This window comes from Protopterus annectens, chromosome 12.part0, assembly GCF_019279795.1.
Source record: "Protopterus annectens isolate FY-2018-M chromosome 12.part0, PAN1.0, whole genome shotgun sequence".
In the NCBI taxonomy this organism is placed as follows: domain Eukaryota; kingdom Metazoa; phylum Chordata; order Ceratodontiformes; family Protopteridae; genus Protopterus; species Protopterus annectens.
In genome coordinates this window covers 425615491-425636126 of record NC_056746.1, presented here as the reverse complement: position 1 = coordinate 425636126, position 20636 = coordinate 425615491, and the positions used below count along the sequence as shown (strand labels likewise).

Sequence of the window (20636 nt, the reverse complement as noted above, 5' to 3'; positions counted from 1 at the left end):
TTGCGCCACGGCAAGAAAGACTGAGGAAAATGGCATCGGCTGATGCCTTTATACCCGAATAACTGCCGCAATGACGTCGGGTGAAGTGCGACACCAGCCGAAGCCAGACCCAGACTTTGGAATCCGGCCGACCGAAGGGCTGCCTGACGACAGGACAACCCATTTGTAAAGACTGCAGATGCATCCTTGAAGGACATCCCTGTAGTACCTGTCAGGTTTAACTGGGGCTGGAGGCAGAGAGTCCGGGTTAAGGCAGGCCTCAGAGTAAACAACATCTAGGATGTCCAAGACAGGAGGCATAGCCAGAGGCCTGTGCTGAGGTAGTAAGAGAAATTCCCTAAGCCTTTTCTTGGAATCTGAATAATCTTGGCCTTCCCAGTGGAAGTGTTCCCTTAAGGTATGCAAAGTTTCCCCAAATGAGTAATCCTCTGGGGGGGATACAGAAGGAATGGACTCCTCCGCATCAGAGTCTTCAAAAGGGGAGTAAGAATGTTCCTGATCATCAGAGTGCTCTGAAATAATGGAGCCCTGATCAGAGGAGGGAGATTCTTCCTCCACTCTGGGCCTTTGTCCGTGGGGTTGAGAACCCCTGATAAGAGTAATTAAATCCTCAGCCATTTTAAGCATCTGTTTTTTAGGCATGGGGCCTGGAGATGGGCCCTGAGTAGCTTGTCTCTTAGAGTGCATGGCTGCTTTAGACTTAGTGAAAGCCTTGATAGGCCGAGGAGCCTGCGACCTCGGGCACAGGAGACACCGCCAATGAAGTGTCGTCGGTAGTCAGGGGCTGCGTAGGCGCCTCGCTGAGAACCGGACCACGTGTAGTCTGCTTTGGCGTGGTGTCGGTAGAGGCCATGGACCTCATGTGTCGGTCCTTATCTTTGCGGTTTTTAGACAAAACTGGAGACGGAGTATCCGACATAATATAGTTAAATGTTTTTCCAAAATAATGCTGGGCGAACTCCGCCCAACGCTTAATGGTGCGTTTGCTGAATGTAGTACAAAAGCGGCAGACCGAGACGTCGTGGTCAGGGCCTAAAGAAGGTATACAGAGGGAATGGAAATCCTTATGCGGTATTTGCTTCCCACATGAAATACAATTATTAACTTTGTCTGACATCGGTCTGAGGCAAGAAAAGTTTCCTCAACGGGGTACTTAGCTTTCAAGAAGACTTCGGTTTCAAAATTTTCGTAATTTCAGGAGCTGGCCGACCGGCACTTGAGAACTGCTTCTGCTTCGGGCACCGCCCGGCAAGAAAGACTGAAGAAAATGGCGTCGGCTGGTTCCTTTATACCCCTGTCGCACTGACGTCAGGGAAGAAGTGACAACAACCGACGCCGGACCTAGACTTTGGAATTCGGCCGACCGAGGACCCGCCTGACGGCAGGAGAACCCATCTGTTATGACTGCAGCTGTATGCACGATGAACATCGTCGTGAACAGGGCCTAGGGCAAGGAATACAGTAAGAATGAAAGTCCTTATGAGGTATTTGCTTTCCACAAGAAATACAATTATTTTCTTTTTCTGACATCAGTCTGGAGCAAGAAAAAAGTTTCCCCAACGGGTACTTAGCTTTATTGATGACTTTGGATCTGAAACTCGAACACGAAACTCTCAGGAGTCGGCCGACTGGCACTTGCGAACTGCTTCTGCTTTGGGCACCGCGTGGCAAGAAAGACTGAAGAAAATGGCGTTGGCTGCTTCTTTTGTACCCCTGACAAAGTACAGTTTTGTACCTACCATAAATGTAGATGTCCGATAGGTATGCATCTGCAGTCATAACATATGGGTTGTCCTGCCTCAGGCAGCCCTCGGTCGGCCGGATTCCAAAGTCTGGGTCTGGCCTCGGCTGATGTCGCACTTCACCCGACGTCATAGCTCCTGGGGTATAAAGGCATCAGCCGACGCCATTTTCCACAGTGTTTCTTGCCCCAGATGCCAGGTGCCCTCTAGGAAGGCTAAATTTGGATAAATGCTGAAAATTCCAAACAGTAGCAAACAAAATATATATATATACATATATACATACAAACAAATACACCATAATAGATTCCCCCAGCTAGCTGAAAGTGGGGTAAGCACCCTAGGAATACCACAGAGGGGAAGGAGGGTGGGTAATCCTGACTGCAGATGCATACCTATCGGACATCTACATTTATGGTAGGTACAAAACTGTACTATGTCCTTCAAGGATGCATCTGCAGTCATAACATATGGGTAGAATACCATAGCCAAACTGGGGGAGGAGGCACTAAGATAAAGATGGTGTAGTTAAGATCCCTTGTAAAACTGCAGTTGCAAAGCCTGCTCGGGATCTGGAGTATAAAGGAAGATTGTAATGCTTGGCAAATGTATGCACGGAGCTCCAAGTAGCAGCTTCTAAAATGTCTTTGGTAGCCACTCCTCGTAGAAAAGCTGTAGTGGTGGCTGTAGCCCTTGTGGAGTGAGGCCTGATATTTTCAGTTGTTGTCTTTCCATGAAAAGAGTAACAGAATCGAATGCAATTTCCTATCCATTTTGAAATTGTCTGTTTGGAAATTGCTTTTCCTTGCACTCCTGTTGCATATGCTACCAGAAGCTGGTCAGTTTTTCTGCTGGTCTTAGTTCTGTCCAGGTAGTAGCGCAGTTGTCTATGTACATCTAAGGTGTGTAGTAGCTTTTCCCCCCTGTTCTGTGGGTTAGGGAAGAACGTAGGTAAATGAATAGCTTGGTTCAAGGATACCCTGGATACCACCTTTGACATGAAAGTAGGATTGGTTCTCAGAGACACTCTATCCTGGTGAAAGATAAGGAAAGGCTGCACTGCCATTAATGCCTGTAACTCGGATACCCTTCTTGCTGAAGTGATTGCTAGAAGGAAGGCAGTTTTGCAAGATAAGAACTGTAAGTGCTGATGCAGCTGGTTCAAAAGGGGGAAGTGTTAATTTTTCCAGCACAAAATTGAGATCCCATGCAGGCAGAGGTGGTTTCCTTGGAGGTTTTACATTTTTGATCCCTCTTAGAAATTGTCTGAGGAGAGGTTGAGAGAAGATAGGAGGATCCATGTTGTACTCTGCTGAAATTGCTGAAGCATGAATCTTAATGGAAGAATAGGACAGGCCATTGTGGAACAGTTCTGCTAAGTATTCTAGGATGTGTGCTAGGTTTGCAAGCGTGACATCTGTTCCCTTTGATGCACTCCAAATGAGGAATCTCTTCCATTTGGCTGAGTATGTTTTCCTTGTGGAGGGTCTGCGAGCCTCCAGGATAATGTCCTTGACCCTCTGAGATAAAGCAGGTTGGTTTTGTTTTATGCAATTTTCCAGGCAGTTAGCTGCAGCGTTTTCAAGTTTGGATGCAGGGTCTTGTAGTTGTCCTGTGTTAGAAGTAAAGGCCAGAGGTAGAGGCCATGGGTTCGTCCGAGACATGCTTCTCAGTAGCGGATACGAATGTTGCCTTGGCCAGTCTGGAGCCATCAGAATTACCTTTGGCTGTTCCTCCCTGATCTTCAGTAGAACTTTGTACATCAATGGAAGAGGTGGGAAGGCATAAACTGTCAGGGCCTTCCAGCTGAATGAAAGGGAGTCCACCCTCCAAGCTTGTGGGTGGTATTCTCTTGAGCAGAATTTCTTCAGTTGGTGGTTGAGTGGGGAGGCGAACAGGTCTATTTCTGGCATTCCCCATTTCTTTGTTATAGTTTTGAAGATATCTGGATGCAGCATCCATTCGTGAGCATCCGTGGTAGTTCTGCTTAATTTGTCTGCTAGTGAATTCTCTTTTCCTGGTACGAATCTGGCCTGCAGTTGAATGTTGAGATTCAGACCTAGGTTCCACAGCTCCACTGCCATCCGGCATAAAGGGTAGGAATGCGTGCCTCCCTGTTTGTTGATGTACCACATGACTGTGGTATTGTCCGTCCTTATCAGCAGGGGTTCCTTGCTGAAGGAATGATTTGAATGCCTCTATTGCATGCTTCACTGCCAGCATCTCCTTTAGATTTATGTGTAGATTCAGCTGGTCTTGGGACCATAGGCCTTGGATACACTTGTCTTCCATGTGTGCGCCCCAGCCTAGGTCTGAGGCGTCCGTGGTGATGGTCTGCTTTGGTTGTGGTTTGTGGAAAGGCAACCCTCTGTTGGTCTGGCAGGCCTGAGCCCACCACAGGAATTCCTTTTTCAGGCATGGAATGATTGGTATCATGGTTTCTAGACTGTGTCTGTGTTGAGACCATACATTTCTTAGGTCCCATTGTAATTTCCTCATATGCAGTCTGGCATGTGGTATCAAGATTATGCAGGATGCCATGTAACCCAGGGCCTGCAGGACTTTCCTTGCAGTAAGCTAAGTTTGTCTTGTCAGTGCCGTGAAGTAGACTGGAAGTTGTTTTTGTTTTTCTTCTGTGAGAAAAGCCATCTGAGTTATTGTGTCCAGTTCTGCACCCAAAAATGTTATCCTTTGGGATGGCACTAGTCTTGACTTCTGTATGTTGACTGTGTATCCCAAAGCTTGCAGTAGTTGTATGACATAAGCCAAATCCTTTATTATTTTTGGTTTGTTGTCCGCTTGTATTAGGCAGTCGTCCAGGTATGGGTAGATTTGAATTCCCTGAAGCCTGCAATGTGCAATTACTGATGCCAGACATTTCGTGAATACTCTGGGTGCAGTAGATAAGCCAAAGGGCAATGCTGAGAATTTACAATGCTCTGATCCTGCAAGAAATCTGAGGTGTCTTCTGCAATCTGGTCGTATAGGGACGTGCAGGTATGCCTCCTTGAGATCTAGAGTCACCAGCCAAGACTCCTTGCCCAACATGGGAAGAAGTTGCTGTAGGGTCAGCATCTTGAATTTTGGTACAATGAGATATGTGTTCAGTGCGGACAAGTCGAGAATAGGCCTCCATTGAGTTTCTTTTCTTGGTACAAGGAATAGTCTGGAGTAAAATCCTTGGCCTTGTTCCATAGATGGTACCTTTTCTATTGCTCTCATCCTTAGTAAGTTGTTGACTTGTTTTAGAGCCTCTGACTTCTGGCTTGGTGGAAGGTTTGGCATTCCTCTCTTTTTTTGGTAAAGTGTGGAAGTGAAACCTGTAGCCTTTGTGTATTGTTTGCAAAATCCATTTGTCTCTTGTAATACAATGCCAGTTTTTTGAAAATAAAGCTAACTTTCCGCCCAAGGGTGCTTCCAATTGTTTCCTGGTAGGCGGAATCAGAGCCAAGTCACTGTGTCTGTCCTGTAGAAGTGGTTGCAGTCGCAGCTGTGGAGGCACTCCTCTGGTTGTCAGGTTGCCACTGACGGCCCCTGTAGGCACCCCTTGATTGACCTCTGCCTCTTGGGCGTCTATTTCTGCCTCTCTGTGTTCTGGTGGTGTCTGGAAAAGTACAGTTTTGTACCTACCATAAATGTAGATGTCCGATAGGCATGCATCTGCAGTCTTTACAAATGGGTTGTCCTGTCGTCAGGCAGCCCTTCGGTCGGCCGGATTCCAAAGTCTGGGTCTGGTCTCGGCTGGTGTCGTACTTCACCCGACGTCATAGCTGCAGTTCTTCAGGTATAAAGGCATCAGCCGACGCCATTTTCCTCAGTGTTTCTTGCCCCAGATGCCAGGTGCCCTCTAGGAAGGCTAAATTTGGATAAATGCAAATGGTTCCAAATAGTAGAGAGCAAACAAAAAATAAGCATGTATGTACATATATACAAACAAATACACCATAATAGATTCCCCCAGCTAGCTACAAGATGGGCAAATACCCTAGGAGTACCACAGAGGGGAAGGAGGGTGGGTAATCCTGACTGCAGATGCATGCCTATCGGACATCTACATTTATGGTAGGTACAAAACTGTACTATGTCCTTCAAGGATGCATCTGCAGTCCTTACAAATGGGTAGAATACCATAGCCAAACTGGGGGAGGAGGAGAAATAAGATTATGGTGTAGTTAAGATCCCTTGCAAAACAGCAGTGGCAAAACCTGCTCGGGATCTGGAGTATAAAGGTAAATTATAATGCTTGGCAAATGTATGCACGGAGCTCCAAGTAGCAGCCTCTAAAATGTCTTTGGTAGCCACGCCTCGTAAAAAAGCTGTGTGGCTGTAGCCCTTGTAGAGTGAGGCCTGATGTTTTCTGGAGTTTTCTTCCCATGGTAGGAATAACGAAATCTAATGCAATTTCCTATCCACTTAGAGATTGTTTCGAATTTGCTTTTCCTTCCATTCCTGTTGCATATGCTACCAGTAGCTGGTCAGTTTTTCTATTGCCCTTGGTCCTGTCCAGGTAGTAACGTAATTGTCTATGTACATCCAAGGTATGCAACAGTCTTTTTCCCCTGTTCTGTGGGTTGGGGAAGAATGTAGGTAGGTGGATAGCTTGATTTAAAGATACCCTGGAGACCACCTTTGGCATAAAAGTAGGATTAGTTCTCATGGACACTCTATCTTGATGGAAGATCAGGAAGGGCTGTACTGCCATTAATGCCTGTAGCTCGGATACCCTTCTTGCTGAAGTGATTGCAAGCAGGAAAGCAGTTTTCCATGATAAGTACTGTAATTCTGCTGTTGCTGCTGGTTCGAAAGGAGGGAGTGTCAACTTTTCTAGCACAAAGTTCAAGTCCCATGCTGGCAATGGTGGCTTCCTAGGTGGTTTTACGTTTTTAATTCCTCTCAGAAACTGCCTGAGTAGAGGATGTGAGAAGACTGGAGGATCCAAGTTGTATTCTGCTGAAATAGCTGATGCATGAATCTTAATGGAAGAATAGGACAGGCCGTTGTGGAAGAGCTCTGCCAAGTATTCCAGGACGTTAGCTATGTTTACCAGTGCCACATTTTCTCCTTTTGCAGTACTCCAAATGAGATATCTTTTCCATTTTGCTGAATAATTTTTTCTTGTTGAGGGTCTGCGAGCCTCCAAGATAATGTCTTTAACCCTTTGAGATAAATCTGGGTTATTTGGTCTTATGCAATGCTCCAGGCAGCCAGCTGCAGTGTTTTCAGGTTTGGATGTAGGGTTTTGAAGTTGTTCTGTGTTAACAGCAGGGGAACAAGGGGCAGAGGCCATATTTGTTCTCGAGACATGCTCCTCAGTAATGGGTACCAATGTTGCCTTGGCCAGTCTGGAGCTATCAGGATGATCTTTGGACGGTCTTCTTTGATCTTCAATAGCACCTTGTGCATCAAAGGAAGAGGTGGGAATGCATATGCTGTCAGGCTTTTCCAACTGAAGGATAGGGAGTCCACTTTCCAAGCAAGTGGGTGGTACGTCCTTGTGCAGAATTTTTTCAGTTGGTGGTTGTGTGGGGATGCAAATAAGTCTATTTCTGGTAGTCCCCATTTCCCTGTAATGGTTTTGAAGATGTCCGGATGCAGCGTCCATTCGTGAGCATCCGTGGTAGTTCTGCTTAGGATGTCTGCTAGTATATTTTCTTTTCCTGGCACAAAAATTGCTTGTAACTGAATGTTGAAGCTCAGGGCCACATTCCAGAGGTCCATTGCCATCCGGCATAGAGGGTATGAATGTGTGCCTCCCTGTTTGTTGATGTACCACATAACTGTGGTGTTATCCGTCCTTATCAGCAGTTGACCCTGTTGAAGAAATGGTCTGAATGCCTGAATTGCCAGTTTTACTGCCAGCATTTCCTTCTGATTTATGTGTAGGTGCAGCTGGTCTTGAGTCCATAAGCCTTGTATGCACTTGTCCAGCATGTGTGCCCCCCAGCCGAGGTCTGAGGCGTCTGTTGTGATGGCCTGGCTTGGCTGAGTGTTGTGGAAGGGCAGTCCCTTGTTTAATTGACAGGCCTGAGCCCACCATTGGAATTCTTGCTTCAGGCATGGAATTATTGGAATTTGGGTTTCTAGGCTGTGCTTGTGCTGAGACCATAAATTCCTTAGGTACCACTGTAACTTTCTCATATGTAGTCTGGCATTTGGAACCAATATTATGCAGGATGCCATGTAACCGACGGCTTGCAGGACTTTTCTTGCTGTTAGCTGGTTCTGCTTTGTTAATGTCATGAAGTAGAGAGGGAGATGCTCCTGTTTTTCTACTGTCAGGAATGCCATTTGTTTTGATGTGTCCAGATCTGCACCCAAGAAGGTTATCCTTTGGGATGGTATCAGCCTTGACTTTTTTATATTGACTGTGTATCCCAGGGCCTGTAGTAGATGAATGACCCTTTCCAAATCTTTTGTTAATTTGTTTTTGTTGTCCGCTTGTAACAGGCAGTCGTCCAGGTAAGGGTAAATTTGAATTCCTTGAAGCCTGCAATGAGCAATTACTGATGCCAGGCATTTCGTGAATACTCTGGGCGCAGTAGATAAGCCAAAGGGCAATGCTGAGAATTGATAATGCTCTGATCCTGCAAGAAATCTGAGGTATCTTCTGCAATTTGGTCGTATGGGGACGTGCAGGTATGCCTCCTTGAGATCTAGAGTTACCAGCCAAGACTCCTTGCCCAGCATGGGAAGAAGCTGCTGTAGGGTCAGCATTTTGAATTTTGGAACAATGAGGTATGTGTTTAAAGCGGACAGGTCGAGAATAGGTCTCCATTGGTTTTCTTTTCTTGGTACCAGGAAGAGTCTGGAGTAAAATCCTTGCCCTTGTTCCATAGATGGTACCCTTTCTACAGCTCTCATCCTTAGTAAGGGAGTTATTTGTTCTAGAGCTTCTGTCTTCTGATTTCGAGGTAGGTTTGGCATTCCTCTCTTCCTTGGTAGAGTATGGAAGTGAAACCTGTAACCTTGGTCTATTGTCTGTAAAATCCATTTGTCTCCTGTGATGTAATGCCAGTTTACTGAAAATAAGGCTAGCTTCCCGCCTAAGGGTGCTTCTAGTTGTTCCCTGGTAGGCGGTGCCAGAGCCAAGTCACTGTGATTGTCCTGTGGAAGTGGTGGTGGCTGGATCTGTGGCCGCACCTCGCTGGTTGTTATTTTGCCACTGACGTCCCCTGTAGGCACCTCTGGATTGACCCCTGCCTCTTGAGCGCCTATTCCTGCCTCTCGGAGCTCTGGAGGTGTCTGGAAAGGACCAATTCTTGGAAGGCCAGTTCCTGCTAAACCTTGGAGGCTGGACCTGCAAGAAATCCTTGACTGTCTGGACAGATTTTGCTTTGTCTTCCACCTTCTTCAGCACCTGCTGTGCAGGGGAGCCAAACAAATTGAGCTTATCCATGGGAGTATCTAGGAGCTTTGATTTAACATGGTCTGGTAAGGACTGCTCTTTTAACCATGCATGTCTTCTGATCACTGTGCCAGTCATGGCTGATCTAAAGGAAGCCTCCAGTGCATCATAGCCGCATTTTAAGGAATGATTACTGACCTGCTGAATGTTATGTACCATTTCCTGTACAGATTTTTTATCTAATGGTTCATCAGAGGTTAGTTTTTTAGTTAACTGGTCTAACATAAATTCCTGATACTGAATCATGTGGAATTGGCAGTTCAAGGCCCTAGCTGAAAGAGTAGCAGAAGTGTAAAGTTTTTTACCCCATCTCTCTAAGGCCCTAGATTCCCTTTCAGAGGGGAGGGGTTTTTTGGCAGAGGTAGCTGCTACAGCCTTGGGTCCCTGGGAGATAGTTTTGGGATCTGCAAAAGGGGCCTTATACAAATGATAATGTGTGTCCGGAACCCTGTAGTACCTATCGGGCTTAGCCGGGGCCGGAGGTAGAGAATCAGGAGCAGTACAAGCATCATTAAATGCATCATCCACAACAGTAAGTACTGGAGGAATGGCTAAAGGCCTATGCTGTGGCAAATGCAAAAAGGTTCTAAGCCTTTTCCTAGAGTCTGAAAAATCCTGGCCCTGCCATTGAAATTTTTCCCTCATAGCATGCAAGGTTTCCCCAAAAGAAAATTCCTCAGGCGGAGAGGCAGAAGGAATGGAATCTTCTGCATCAGAGTCCTCATAAGGAGAAAAGGGGCCCTCTGGAGGGTTTGAATTATCTGAATCATCAGAGGAGTCATCTGAAGAAACTGGCTCAGGGGGCTCTACTCTAGTCCTCTTCTCTGGAGGTGGGTGAGAGGCCCTGTCTGGATGTGGTTGGGATCCCCGGATCAAAGAAATGAGATCCTCTGCTAGACTAAGCATTTGTGAACTAGAGCTAGGCCTGTGAGGGGGGTTCTAAGCAGGCAAAGTTTGGGTAGTTTTTGCTGCTTTAGCCCTGGCAAAGGCCTTAATCGACATGGATGCAGGAGGCCTAGCAGCTCCACGTGCAGGGGTGGATATATCCAAAGGGATAGTGTCAGATAAATCCTGTGAACTTGCAAGAGCAGGTGGGATTTCAGTAGCAGATTCAGCCAAGCTAGATGAGGCCTCGGTAAGAGGTAAGTTTTTGGCCGAAGGAAGAACCGTGGACTCTGTTTCAGCCGAAACAGAGACACCAGCGGTTGGCTTAACCGTGGTTTCGGCCGAAACCGCGGACCGCGAGTGTCGGTCCTTTTCCTTGCGCTTTTTAGAAATTTGGGTAGTCGGAGTATCCGACGGCATAATGTAAGCAAAAGCGGAGCCGAAAAACTCTTCAGCAAATTCCGACCGACGTCTAAGCGTCCGTCGGTTGAAAGAAGCACAGGCTAGACAAGCTGCTACGTCGTGGTCTGGGCCTAAGCAAGGTAAGCAGTAAGAGTGGAAATCTTTATGAGGTATTTGTTTCCCACAAGTTAAACAGTTATTCACTTTTTCTGACATCGGCTGAGGCAAGAGAGAGTCCCCAATGGGGTACTTAGCTTTTTAGAAGTCTTCGGTAGTAGTAATCTCTGGTTCTGACCGACCGGCACTTGCGAACAGCTTCTGCTTCGAAAGACTGAGGAAAATGGCGTCGGCTGATGCCTTTATACCCGAAGAACTGCAGCTATAACGTCGGGTGAAGTGCGACACCAGCCGAGGCCAGACCAAGACTTTGGAATCCGGCCGACCGAAGGGCTGCCTGACGACAGGACAACCCATTTGTAAGGACTGCAGATGCATCCTTGAAGGACATGGACCAATTCTTTGAAGGCCAATTTCTGCTGAACCTCGGAGGTTGGACCTGCAGAAAATCCTTGACTGTTTGCACAGATTTTGCTTTTTCTTCCACTTTCTTTAGTACCTCCTGTGCAGGGGAGCCAAATAAACTTTGTTTCTCCATAGGGGCATCTAGGAGTTTAGACTTAACATGGTCTGGCAAGGATTGCTCTTTTAGCCAGGCATGCCTTCGAATCACTGCTCCAGTCATAGCTGATCTAAATGAAGCCTCCAGTGCATCATAGCCACATTTTAAAAAATGATTACTGACCTGCTGAGAATTATGTACCAACTCCTGAAGGGACTTACGGTCTAAAGGTTCAGGAGAGGAAAGCTTTTTATTCAGCTGATCTAACAAAAATTCCTGGCACTGTATCATGTGAAATTGACAGTTTAAAGCCCTGGCAGAAAGAGTAGCAGATGTATAAACTTTTTTACCCCATTTCTCTAATGCTCGTGATTCTCTTTCAGAGGGTAGGGGGTTTTTGGCAGAGGCAGCTGCAACACCCTTGGGGCCCTGAGAAATGATTTCTGGGTCTGCAGCATGGGCCTTGTACAAGTGGAAATGAGAATCCGGGACCCTGTAATATCTGTCAGGTTTGGCAGGGGCCGGGGGAAGAGAATCAGGGGCTGAACAGGCATCATTGTATGCATCATCAACAACTGATAGTACAGGTGGTATGGCTAGAGGCCTATGCTGTGGTAAGTGTAAAAAAAGTCCTTAGCCTTTTCCTAGAATCGGAAAAATCCTGACCCTGCCATTGGAAATGTTCCCTCATTGAATGAAGAGTTTCCCCAAATGAAAATTCTTCTGGGGGGGGAGGCAGAAGGAATGGAGTCTTCTGCAGCCGAATCCTCATAAGGTGAGTATGGCCCTTCCTGATGGTCTGATAAATCTGATCCATCCGAGGAATAGTCAGAGGAAAGAGGTTCAGGGGGTTCAGTCCTAGGCCTTTTTTCAGGAGGGGGTTGTGAGGCCCTGTCTGGGTGAGGTTGGGATCCCCTGATCAAAGAAATAAGGTCCTCAGCGAGGCTGAGAATCTGAGAACTTGAGGAAGGTCTGTGAGGGGGAGCTTTTGTAGGTAAGGCCTTGGAAAGTTTAGCTGCTTTAGCCCTGGAGAAGGCCTTAATAGACATAGAAGCAGGGGGTCTAGCTGCCCCACGTGCAGGAGTAGAAATGTCCAACGGAATGGTGTCGGACAATTCTTGTGAGCCTGCTTCTTCGGTAGGAATTTCTGTAGCTGACTCAGCCGGGGCCTCTGAGGCCTCGGTCGTCGGAGGCATGCTTTCGGCCGAAGGAAGAACCGAGGACTGGGTTTCAGCCGAAACTGAGACACTCGCGGTAGGCCTAACAGTGGTTTCAGCCGAAACCGCGGGCCGCGAGTGTCGGTCCTTTTCCTTGCGTTTTTTAGCTAAATGAGTAGTCGGAGTCTCTGACGGCATTTTATATGCAAAAGCGGGACCAAAAAACTCTTCTGCAAACTCCGACCGACGTCTAAGTGTCTGTCGGTTGAAGGAGGCACAGGCTAAACAAGCTGATACGTCGTGGTCTGGGCCTAAGCAAGGAAGGCACTAAGAGTGGAAATCCTTATGAGGTATTTGTTTCCCACAAGTTAAACAATTATTTACTTTTTCTGACATCGGCTGAGGCAAGAAAGAGTCCCCAACGGGGTACTTAGCTTTTTAGAAGTCTTCGGTAGTAGAAATCTCTGGATCTGACCGACCGGCACTTGCGAACAGCTTCTGCTTCGGGCACCGCGCGGCAAGAAAGACTGAGGAAAATGGCGTTGGCTGATGCCTTTATACCCAATTCACAGCAGCTATGACGTCGGGTGAAGTGCGACATCAGCCGAGGCCAGACCCAGACTTTGGAATCCGGCCGACCGAAGGGCTGCCTGAGGCAGGACAACCCATATGTTAGGACTGCAGATGCATCCTTGAAGGACATCTAGCCATAGCTCCCTTAGGGCCTTGAGTAATGACTTCAGGTTCTGCAGTAAGGTTTTTAAAAAGATAGTTGGGGCGTCTTACACCCTATAATATCTGTCTAGCTTCCTGAGTGCTGGGGGGAGAGAGTCTGTTGAAAGGGCAGATTCTAGAAAGACATCCTCTACTACATCCAGGATAGGAGGAATGGCCAGAGGCTTATGCTGAGGCAGGTCAAGGAACTCTCAGTCTCAGCTTAGACTGAGGTTAATCTTGAGCCTGCAACTGAAAGTGTTCTCTGAGGGAGTTTAAGGTTACCCCAAAAGAAAGGTCCTCAGGTGGTGAGAGGAGGCAGACGGAATGGGATCATCAGCATCAGAGTCCTCAAATGCTGCAAAGGGTGGGTCTTCCATGTCTGACTCCTCAAGAACAGATTCTACTGATTCCTGGTCGAAGAGGACCTTGGGGAAGGTTGTCCCTTTTTATTTTGGCTGGAGTGGGAGGGTGGGGCTGGCTGGTTTCCCCTGATAAGAGTCATCAAGTCCACTGCCACTCTGAGCAGTTGCTCTGACTGAGGGGGAGGCTGGCTGGTTGTAGTTCGGTGACTGGGTCCTTGGGGAGGAACCTTCTTGGGGGTAGTCTTAGGCTTGGGCCTGGGCAGATTGGTAGTCTTGTGCAAGGTTAATTTAACCGGCGGTGTTGCCATCGGTCTAAGCCTGGCTTTAGTCGTCAGAGGTGTCTCAGTGGAAGCCAGTGCCTGCAAAGAGGCTCCGGACCAGACCATGTGAGAAAAGAGTCGACATTCCAGTAGGGGGTGGTGGATCCGGCAGTGTACCGGACTCTGAACTGGTCTCGGTAGAGGCCGGCGATGGTTCTTCGGCTGGTGTCAGTGGACGCAAAGGCGCCACACTGAGTTCAGCTGTAGTAGTGAGTTGTGAAATACCAGACTTTTGACCGGACTCATCAGAGGACCTAACTTTTTGAGGCCTATCCTTCTCCTTGTCTTTCTTTTTCGTAAGTAAATCAGTAGTCGGCTGACCAACCAACGCCATTTCGTGGTGAGAAAAAGACTTGCTAAAATGCCTAGCTACAATTTCCGCTCTTCTTCTTACTGCAAGCAGATAATCCAAATGTGATGACTGCAACAGTGAAACACGAAGAACATCAGATATCTCCAATGGATTTGAAGAGAAGAAATACTAACCATAGGTCAGAAAGCAGGTCATTTTACAATAGTGCTGCAGTGCAGCTTGGACACACAAGTTCAGTCTTGGTATGGACAGTAAGCTAGTAACTTCTTCAAAGTAGATAACCCAAACAGCAAGGAGAGTTGTAGACTACCAAACAACAATTACAAACTGGACCTCCTTTGAATGAGCTTATCAGGGAAATAAAGCACTACAGTTTTCTGGGTCAGAACAACACCTAAATACAAAAGCAAAATAAAGACTTATGAAAATTGACTCACCAGAAGTTTTTCTACCAGATCCTTTGCCTTTGGGAAAAATTTCTCTGGGAATTCATACTCCAGCTTGATGATTTTTTGAAATATGAGGTATTCATTTCTATATAAAATATACATTACGACATTAATAATTTCTAGTTTCATTACTAGCATTCAGTCTGCAGCTCCATTTATAACAGCTTTTCTTGAGTAGTGACAGAGCATAAGTCTTTAACTCACTTCAGATGAATTATGCGAACATGAAAAAAAATGAAAATAATGAATACATTTGTTAAGTACATATACCAAACAACATACACAGGTACTCACAATATCAGTTCATCTTTGTTATGCCCCACAGTGAAGTGAGAGGAGACACATCTGTTGCTTCAAATGACTGGTTACTTTTTCTGATCTCAGACTCCCTTGTTGAAGGCACATTCTTCCCCTTCATCTTACAGTGAAATAAGCCCTGCATGAGTAAGGGGGCATGTCTGGCTCTGTGCCAGAACAATGACAATTTGGATCCAACACCCCAAAAAGCAAATACAGTGAATTCAGTGGGTTTACGAAACAGTAAAAGGAAACAAACAATAAATTAATCTTCTGTGTCAAAACTCCATATTTTTACAGCTTTCATTTAAAATTTACAAGCTGTATACAAGTGCAAACACTGCAAGACACAGTACAGCAGCACAGCAATGCTACAAATTAGACTGCCTATGAGAAGGCACCACTGAGAAGAGATTGTTGACACAGACTAATCCCTAAATTATCTGGTTTCAAATTGTGGCCTAGGATCTGGAATCACTGACAAGAAAATGGGATTCAAGGGATACAAGTCTGTCATGAACAACAGAAGCACTGAAACTGGGTACCTCGGTTGGGCAGAAGTATATATCAACATTTTCATACCATTCTTTCTGATCAAAACGAGGTACTAGGAACGTGCAAAGAAATCTTTGATGCCAGCCACAATTACCCTCTCTCTACCTTCAATCGCCCAGTGTTCTAGGAAGACTGTGTGGGTGGGTGGAGGGGAGAAAGCGTTGGGGTGGTGAACAGAAAGATCAAGTGATTTCAGCTTGATCACAAGGACAAAAGGGGACAAAATGTAAGGAAAAAACATTAGACTATCTATGTTGAAGTACACTTGGCATTTAGTGTCCAGAAATCACACCAGTCAGTGAAATAACAGTTGACTACATGATCTGAAATTTCATCTCAAAGCATACACTTAATTGTCAAGTTATGCTGTCAAAAGTACATCTGTGTAAAATTGTACCATAACAATAGATGCCCTTCTCTTCAATATTTCAGTATTCATAACCAGCCAGTATAACAAAGCATTTAGTACTTATAAGCATTGTACATCACGTGTGCTCCCTGTGCAAGGTCTAGGGCATAAAGATCAAATAAAGATGCACAAACGCAGAACTGGAAAGTAGCAGGAGGCACAGAATGTCCGTAGGGACAAAGAAAAAACATGTACATCCAGAAGGAGAAAAAGGAGAGGAGTCCATCAGCCTGGAGGGCAAGAAGAAACAAGGCTAGAGCAAAGAGGGCAGGAGGAAGGGAGCGAATACTACAACAGTAAAGAGGGCATCTACTGTTATGGTAAGATTTCACACAATTGTACTATGTTCTTCCGCATCACTGCTGCAATATTTATTAACTGAAAGGAGAGTACAAAAGCTCGAGAGGAAGCCTGGTAGGAGGATGGCAAGGAAGAACCCTCCAGAAACCCATGTAGGACAGCCCTGGCAATAACATTCAATTTGTAATGCTTAGTGAAAGTATGAACATAAGACCAAGTAGCAGCCTCAAGGACAGAATTGGTATCCACCTCCTTGAAAAAAGCACCAGACGAGGCAACAACCCTAGCAGAAAGAGTATTTAATGATAAGGAAAGACATTTTCCATGGTAAAAAAATAAAGAAATGGCCTTAGAAATCCAGAAAGAGACGGCTTGCTTATCAACGGCCAAACCCAAAGACCAAGGATGAAAGAAAACAAAAAGCTGCTCAGACTTGCAAATAACTTCAGTTTTGTCCACATATCCGAGTTGTCTATGCAAATCCAAGGTGTGAGCAACCTTCTCAATGGCACTGTGAATGGGAAAAAAAAAAAAACAGAGGTAAGATAAATAGACTGATTAAGGGAAATCTCAATCACCTTGAGCATAAAATAAGGATTAATATGAAGAGACACCCTATCTTTGTGGAAAATAAGGAAAGGAGGAATGGCCATGAGAGCCTGAAGTTCAGAGAGACTCAGCTCAAGTCAGAGCCAAAAGGAAAACAGTCTACCAAGTACAATGCTGTAAGGAAGCAAAATGAAGCCGGTTTAAAAGGAGCCTGAGTCAATTTTTGAAGAACAGAACAGAGGTCCAAGAAGGTGGAATGGGCTGTCTGAAGCTTGACATGAAAGACGTATTTAAGAAACTGCTTGACCTCAAATCTAGAGGCCAAAGGAGGATGTAAGGGCAGACAGGTAGAAATTGTCACTAGGTGAGCTTTAAACTGAAGAATATGCTAACCCATCATGGAGAAGATTACACAAGAGAGAGACCCAGAGAAACCTCCAGAGATATGGAATTCTGATGGCTAGAGAGACTTCTGACAGAAAATCTTTTCCATCTGGACAAATATGATTTCCTGGTAGTGAGTTTCCTGGCCTCCTGCAAAGTCCGAAGTATGTCCTCAGAAAAGAGGTGGCTGAAAGGGATCAAAACCCTATCACCACAGTGCCAGTTGAAGATTGGACAAGTGAGGATGGATGAGAGACCCTTGTTTTGTGTGAAAAGATCCACCTGGACAGGTGACTTTTGGTGACTGTCCCTAGCCAACTGAGGAAGAAGGGGGAACCAATGCTGTCTGGGCCAAAAGGGAGCCACCAGCAAGATTCTGGAAGAGCCCTGCCTTATCTTGTGCAAGACACGTTGTAAGAGGGGAAGGCGTACACAAACGATCCTTTCCAAGGAAAGGAACAGAGTTGACAAGTAGTGAGTTTTCACAAGGAGGAAAGAGCTTGACAGTCACTGCTGCTCAAACAGGTGATAGCTTAACAATGGCAGCACCCACTGAGTTGATGTACTGTACAACCTACTGCTATCATACATGGTCTGAGAACGTTCCTGATCCTACAACCCAGTGGCATCTTCCAAGTCCTCCCACAGGCATATACCAGCTGCCATTTCATGCCCCATTTTCTACTGGGATTACAGGTAAAGCCTCATTACTCCCCCCTCACTTCAACTCCCAGTACCAAATCTACTAATCAAATTTGGGTTGTCTGAGCCTTAGTCTGATCTTTATTGCTCTATGCCAGTGGAGCTGGCTAATGAATTAATGTTGTGCAACTTTGGTGGTTTTAATGCTCTCAGTTATCATTATCACAATATTTACATGTGGTGGCTGCTGTAGTCTGCATCTTCACTAGAGTCTAAGGTACATTATTATTATTACTTAAGAATACCTTCCTCATAAAAGTAACCCACAAGATAAAAGAAGATAGCAATACATTTCTAAATGTTTTGCATAAATTTACTCTTAAATTTTAAGCGCAATTGTTTCAGTGGAGAGGTGCATTTTAAACTATACACACCCACTGCACCCATATTTATTCTCAGCTTAAGGTCATCTGACCTCAGGGGATTACATTTGGATTCATGCAGAAATAAATCTATGCCCTTTCTCCAAGAGTCCAAACCCTCAGGGTTAGAATGTAACCAGTGGGATACAAAAATGTGTGGTTTACCAACTACTCCCTTTATGATGCAAGATGTATACTTGTTACCATGATTTATTACAGCTAACACACCTATACAGCTACACTTTCTTAACTTATTTGTTGTCTAGTTAAGTCCAGTGGACAAATTACCCCTTTACATGGGGTGACCCATGGGGCACAGTCTAGTTAAGTGACTTGCTCAGAATCACACAATAAGCAAATTAAAAAGGAAGGCATCAATTCTGTAATATCTGTACCATGGATACAGAAAGCAGCTTATTAACAACTCAGACTTTTAGTCCTTTTAATTTAGAAATCTGTTATTTTTTTACATAATTTTCAGCGTTTGTGCAATTTATCATTATTGCTTCAGCCAAAAGTCCACTGGCACACAATCGCAAAAGAAAATGCACTTTTGCCAAATGAGAATGTTTTGGAAACTTGACTCAAGTGGAATAAAAAAGAAAACTTACACTTTCCTGAATTAATGCACCTGGTGGAAATAACATCTCAACTGGCTTGGCTCATCTGAGGTATGAAGTGCTCTGTTCACTGCCAGTAGTAGGCAAGAACACAGGAAAGTTGGCAGATTAGCTCAGTGATGGCTCTGAAATCATCATATGCAACAACGCACAAGTTCTCGGCAAACGTCAGCCTGGAACTGTAAATTCTGGTGCATGTGAGAGGTATTAGAGCAGTCTTCAAAGACACAAACACCAAGTCCACTGAAAAAAATGAGTTAAAAACAATGGATCGGTGAGTCCACTCAAAGTTCAATCAAAAAGGTGGAGGAATGTGCTTTATCAGAGAACAAAGATAGAGGACCTCATTCAGGAAATGCTTAGACATCGTCCACAAAGCCAGAATTTTGCCTCTAGAAGATCAGGATGTAGAAAGGCTGAAACAACCTTCTTGTTCATGGATTAACTAAGGCAAATCAAAGACTTGCAATTCACCAAACTACAGAGTAAAGTTAAACTTCCTTACAATTGAAAAGTATAACAGAAGTCTCTCATGTAATGTTTGCTTCATCAATGGTCTCAAGAGTAGATCTTGTAGAAAACATCTGGCAGATGGGTCACTTACTATCAGGGGACTGGAATAAATGCTAGCACTGCTGAAATACAAACAAGTTACATGCCAAGTCTGCCTCATAAACAGTCCAAAAGACGTGATAGTTGAGAAGTTGGGAGTCCACTGTTGCTCAAATTACAAATCTCTCGCTTCCAAAGGCATGATTTCTTTGTTGTGGGCCTTACAGATTTTTTTTTTTTTTTTTTTTTAAACAATGTTGAAAACTTCAATGGAACAAGCTATTTTGAGGAATTGGAATCCTAGTCTTCAAAGCAGAAGTTTGAGGTCTGGGGTGACGTCCAAAGTGTCTGAGTGGTCAGCTGTATCATGAGGGAGATATGCCATGCTTTTCTTGGCCAAACAAGAACAATTAGTGTCAGGTCTGTTTTGAATACATTTGGGATTAGTGGTGGAAAAATCATAAGTACTTCCAAGATGGCTGCAAACTGATCAACAGCTTAAACTTATTTTTCTCAGTTTCTGTTTTCACATTGGGAGAGCTGGAGTGCCATTGAAAGAGTATTCTGAATAAATTCAGTTACACTGCATAGTTGACAGGAAAGAATACATTTGGAAAATCAACCAGAAATGGTGAAAAGAAAACACCGTCTTGGAAGAATTCTGCAGCTGTTCAGGTAAAAGCAGTTCAAGGTTCAGCTCTGGTTCAAAAAAAAGCCCTCCAGTAATTTAGAGGACAAAATAATTCAGTAGTAGTTAAATGTGATTAAAATAAATATAAAGCTGAAAAATAGACACTAGCTTGTTGTTCAGATGAGCTAACAAAACTGCAAAACTCAATGGCTGAAATGAAGAGAAAAAGGCCAAGTTTGAGACTTCTCAAGATGAGCTGTTTCAAAAAAAAAAAAAGGAAATTTTAAAGACAGGCACGCAGAGAAAACCTGAGATTCTCTGCTGTACCCGAGAAAATGGAAAGAGCATACTGCATTAAAATTTATGAAAGCACACACAAGCAACTCGACTGGTGTTCCAAAGCAGAATTTGTTAACTGAAAGAACACATCGACTGTATGCCCCAAACCTGGCCTCAAGAAAGCAAACAAGACCTATATTAGTAAAGATGCAATCAAATGGAGATGAGAAGAAACAAAACAGTGCGTGCATGCGTCACAAAAGTTGAAAATAACACTAAAAAAGGTCATGTATCATAGGTGGGAACAATATATATATTTTTTTATCATAATGGTTATACTATCCATAACATCTTGGAATATAAATGGCCTGTTAGGTATAGCCAGAAAAGGAAAACCTACTGGAATTATATTAAAAAGTGCAGAGTGCAAATAGCAATGCTGCAGTAGATGGACTTGGAAAGAAATGAGCAAGTGAATTTGACAAAAAAGGATTTCATGATGGATATTCAGCAGAATTTCAGGGACAAAGGAAAAGGGGAGCAATTTTACTAATTGTTAGAGGGGATTCAACAGTGATAAACAATTTGTGATAGTAAGGGGCCATTAGCAAGGATGGAGAATTAC

General features: G+C 44.7%; 1 protein-coding gene across 1 annotated transcript in view; it reads right to left on the bottom strand.

Moving 5' to 3' along the window:
• Positions 1–20636, bottom strand: part of PDPK1 (3-phosphoinositide dependent protein kinase 1) — a 1584105-nt gene that overhangs the window by 631224 nt on the left and 932245 nt on the right. Inside the window, exon 11 of the mRNA XM_044088924.1 lies at positions 14360–14456. Coding sequence (XP_043944859.1) covers positions 14360–14456 — 97 coding nt within the window. The remainder of the gene's footprint in view (positions 1–14359; positions 14457–20636) is intronic.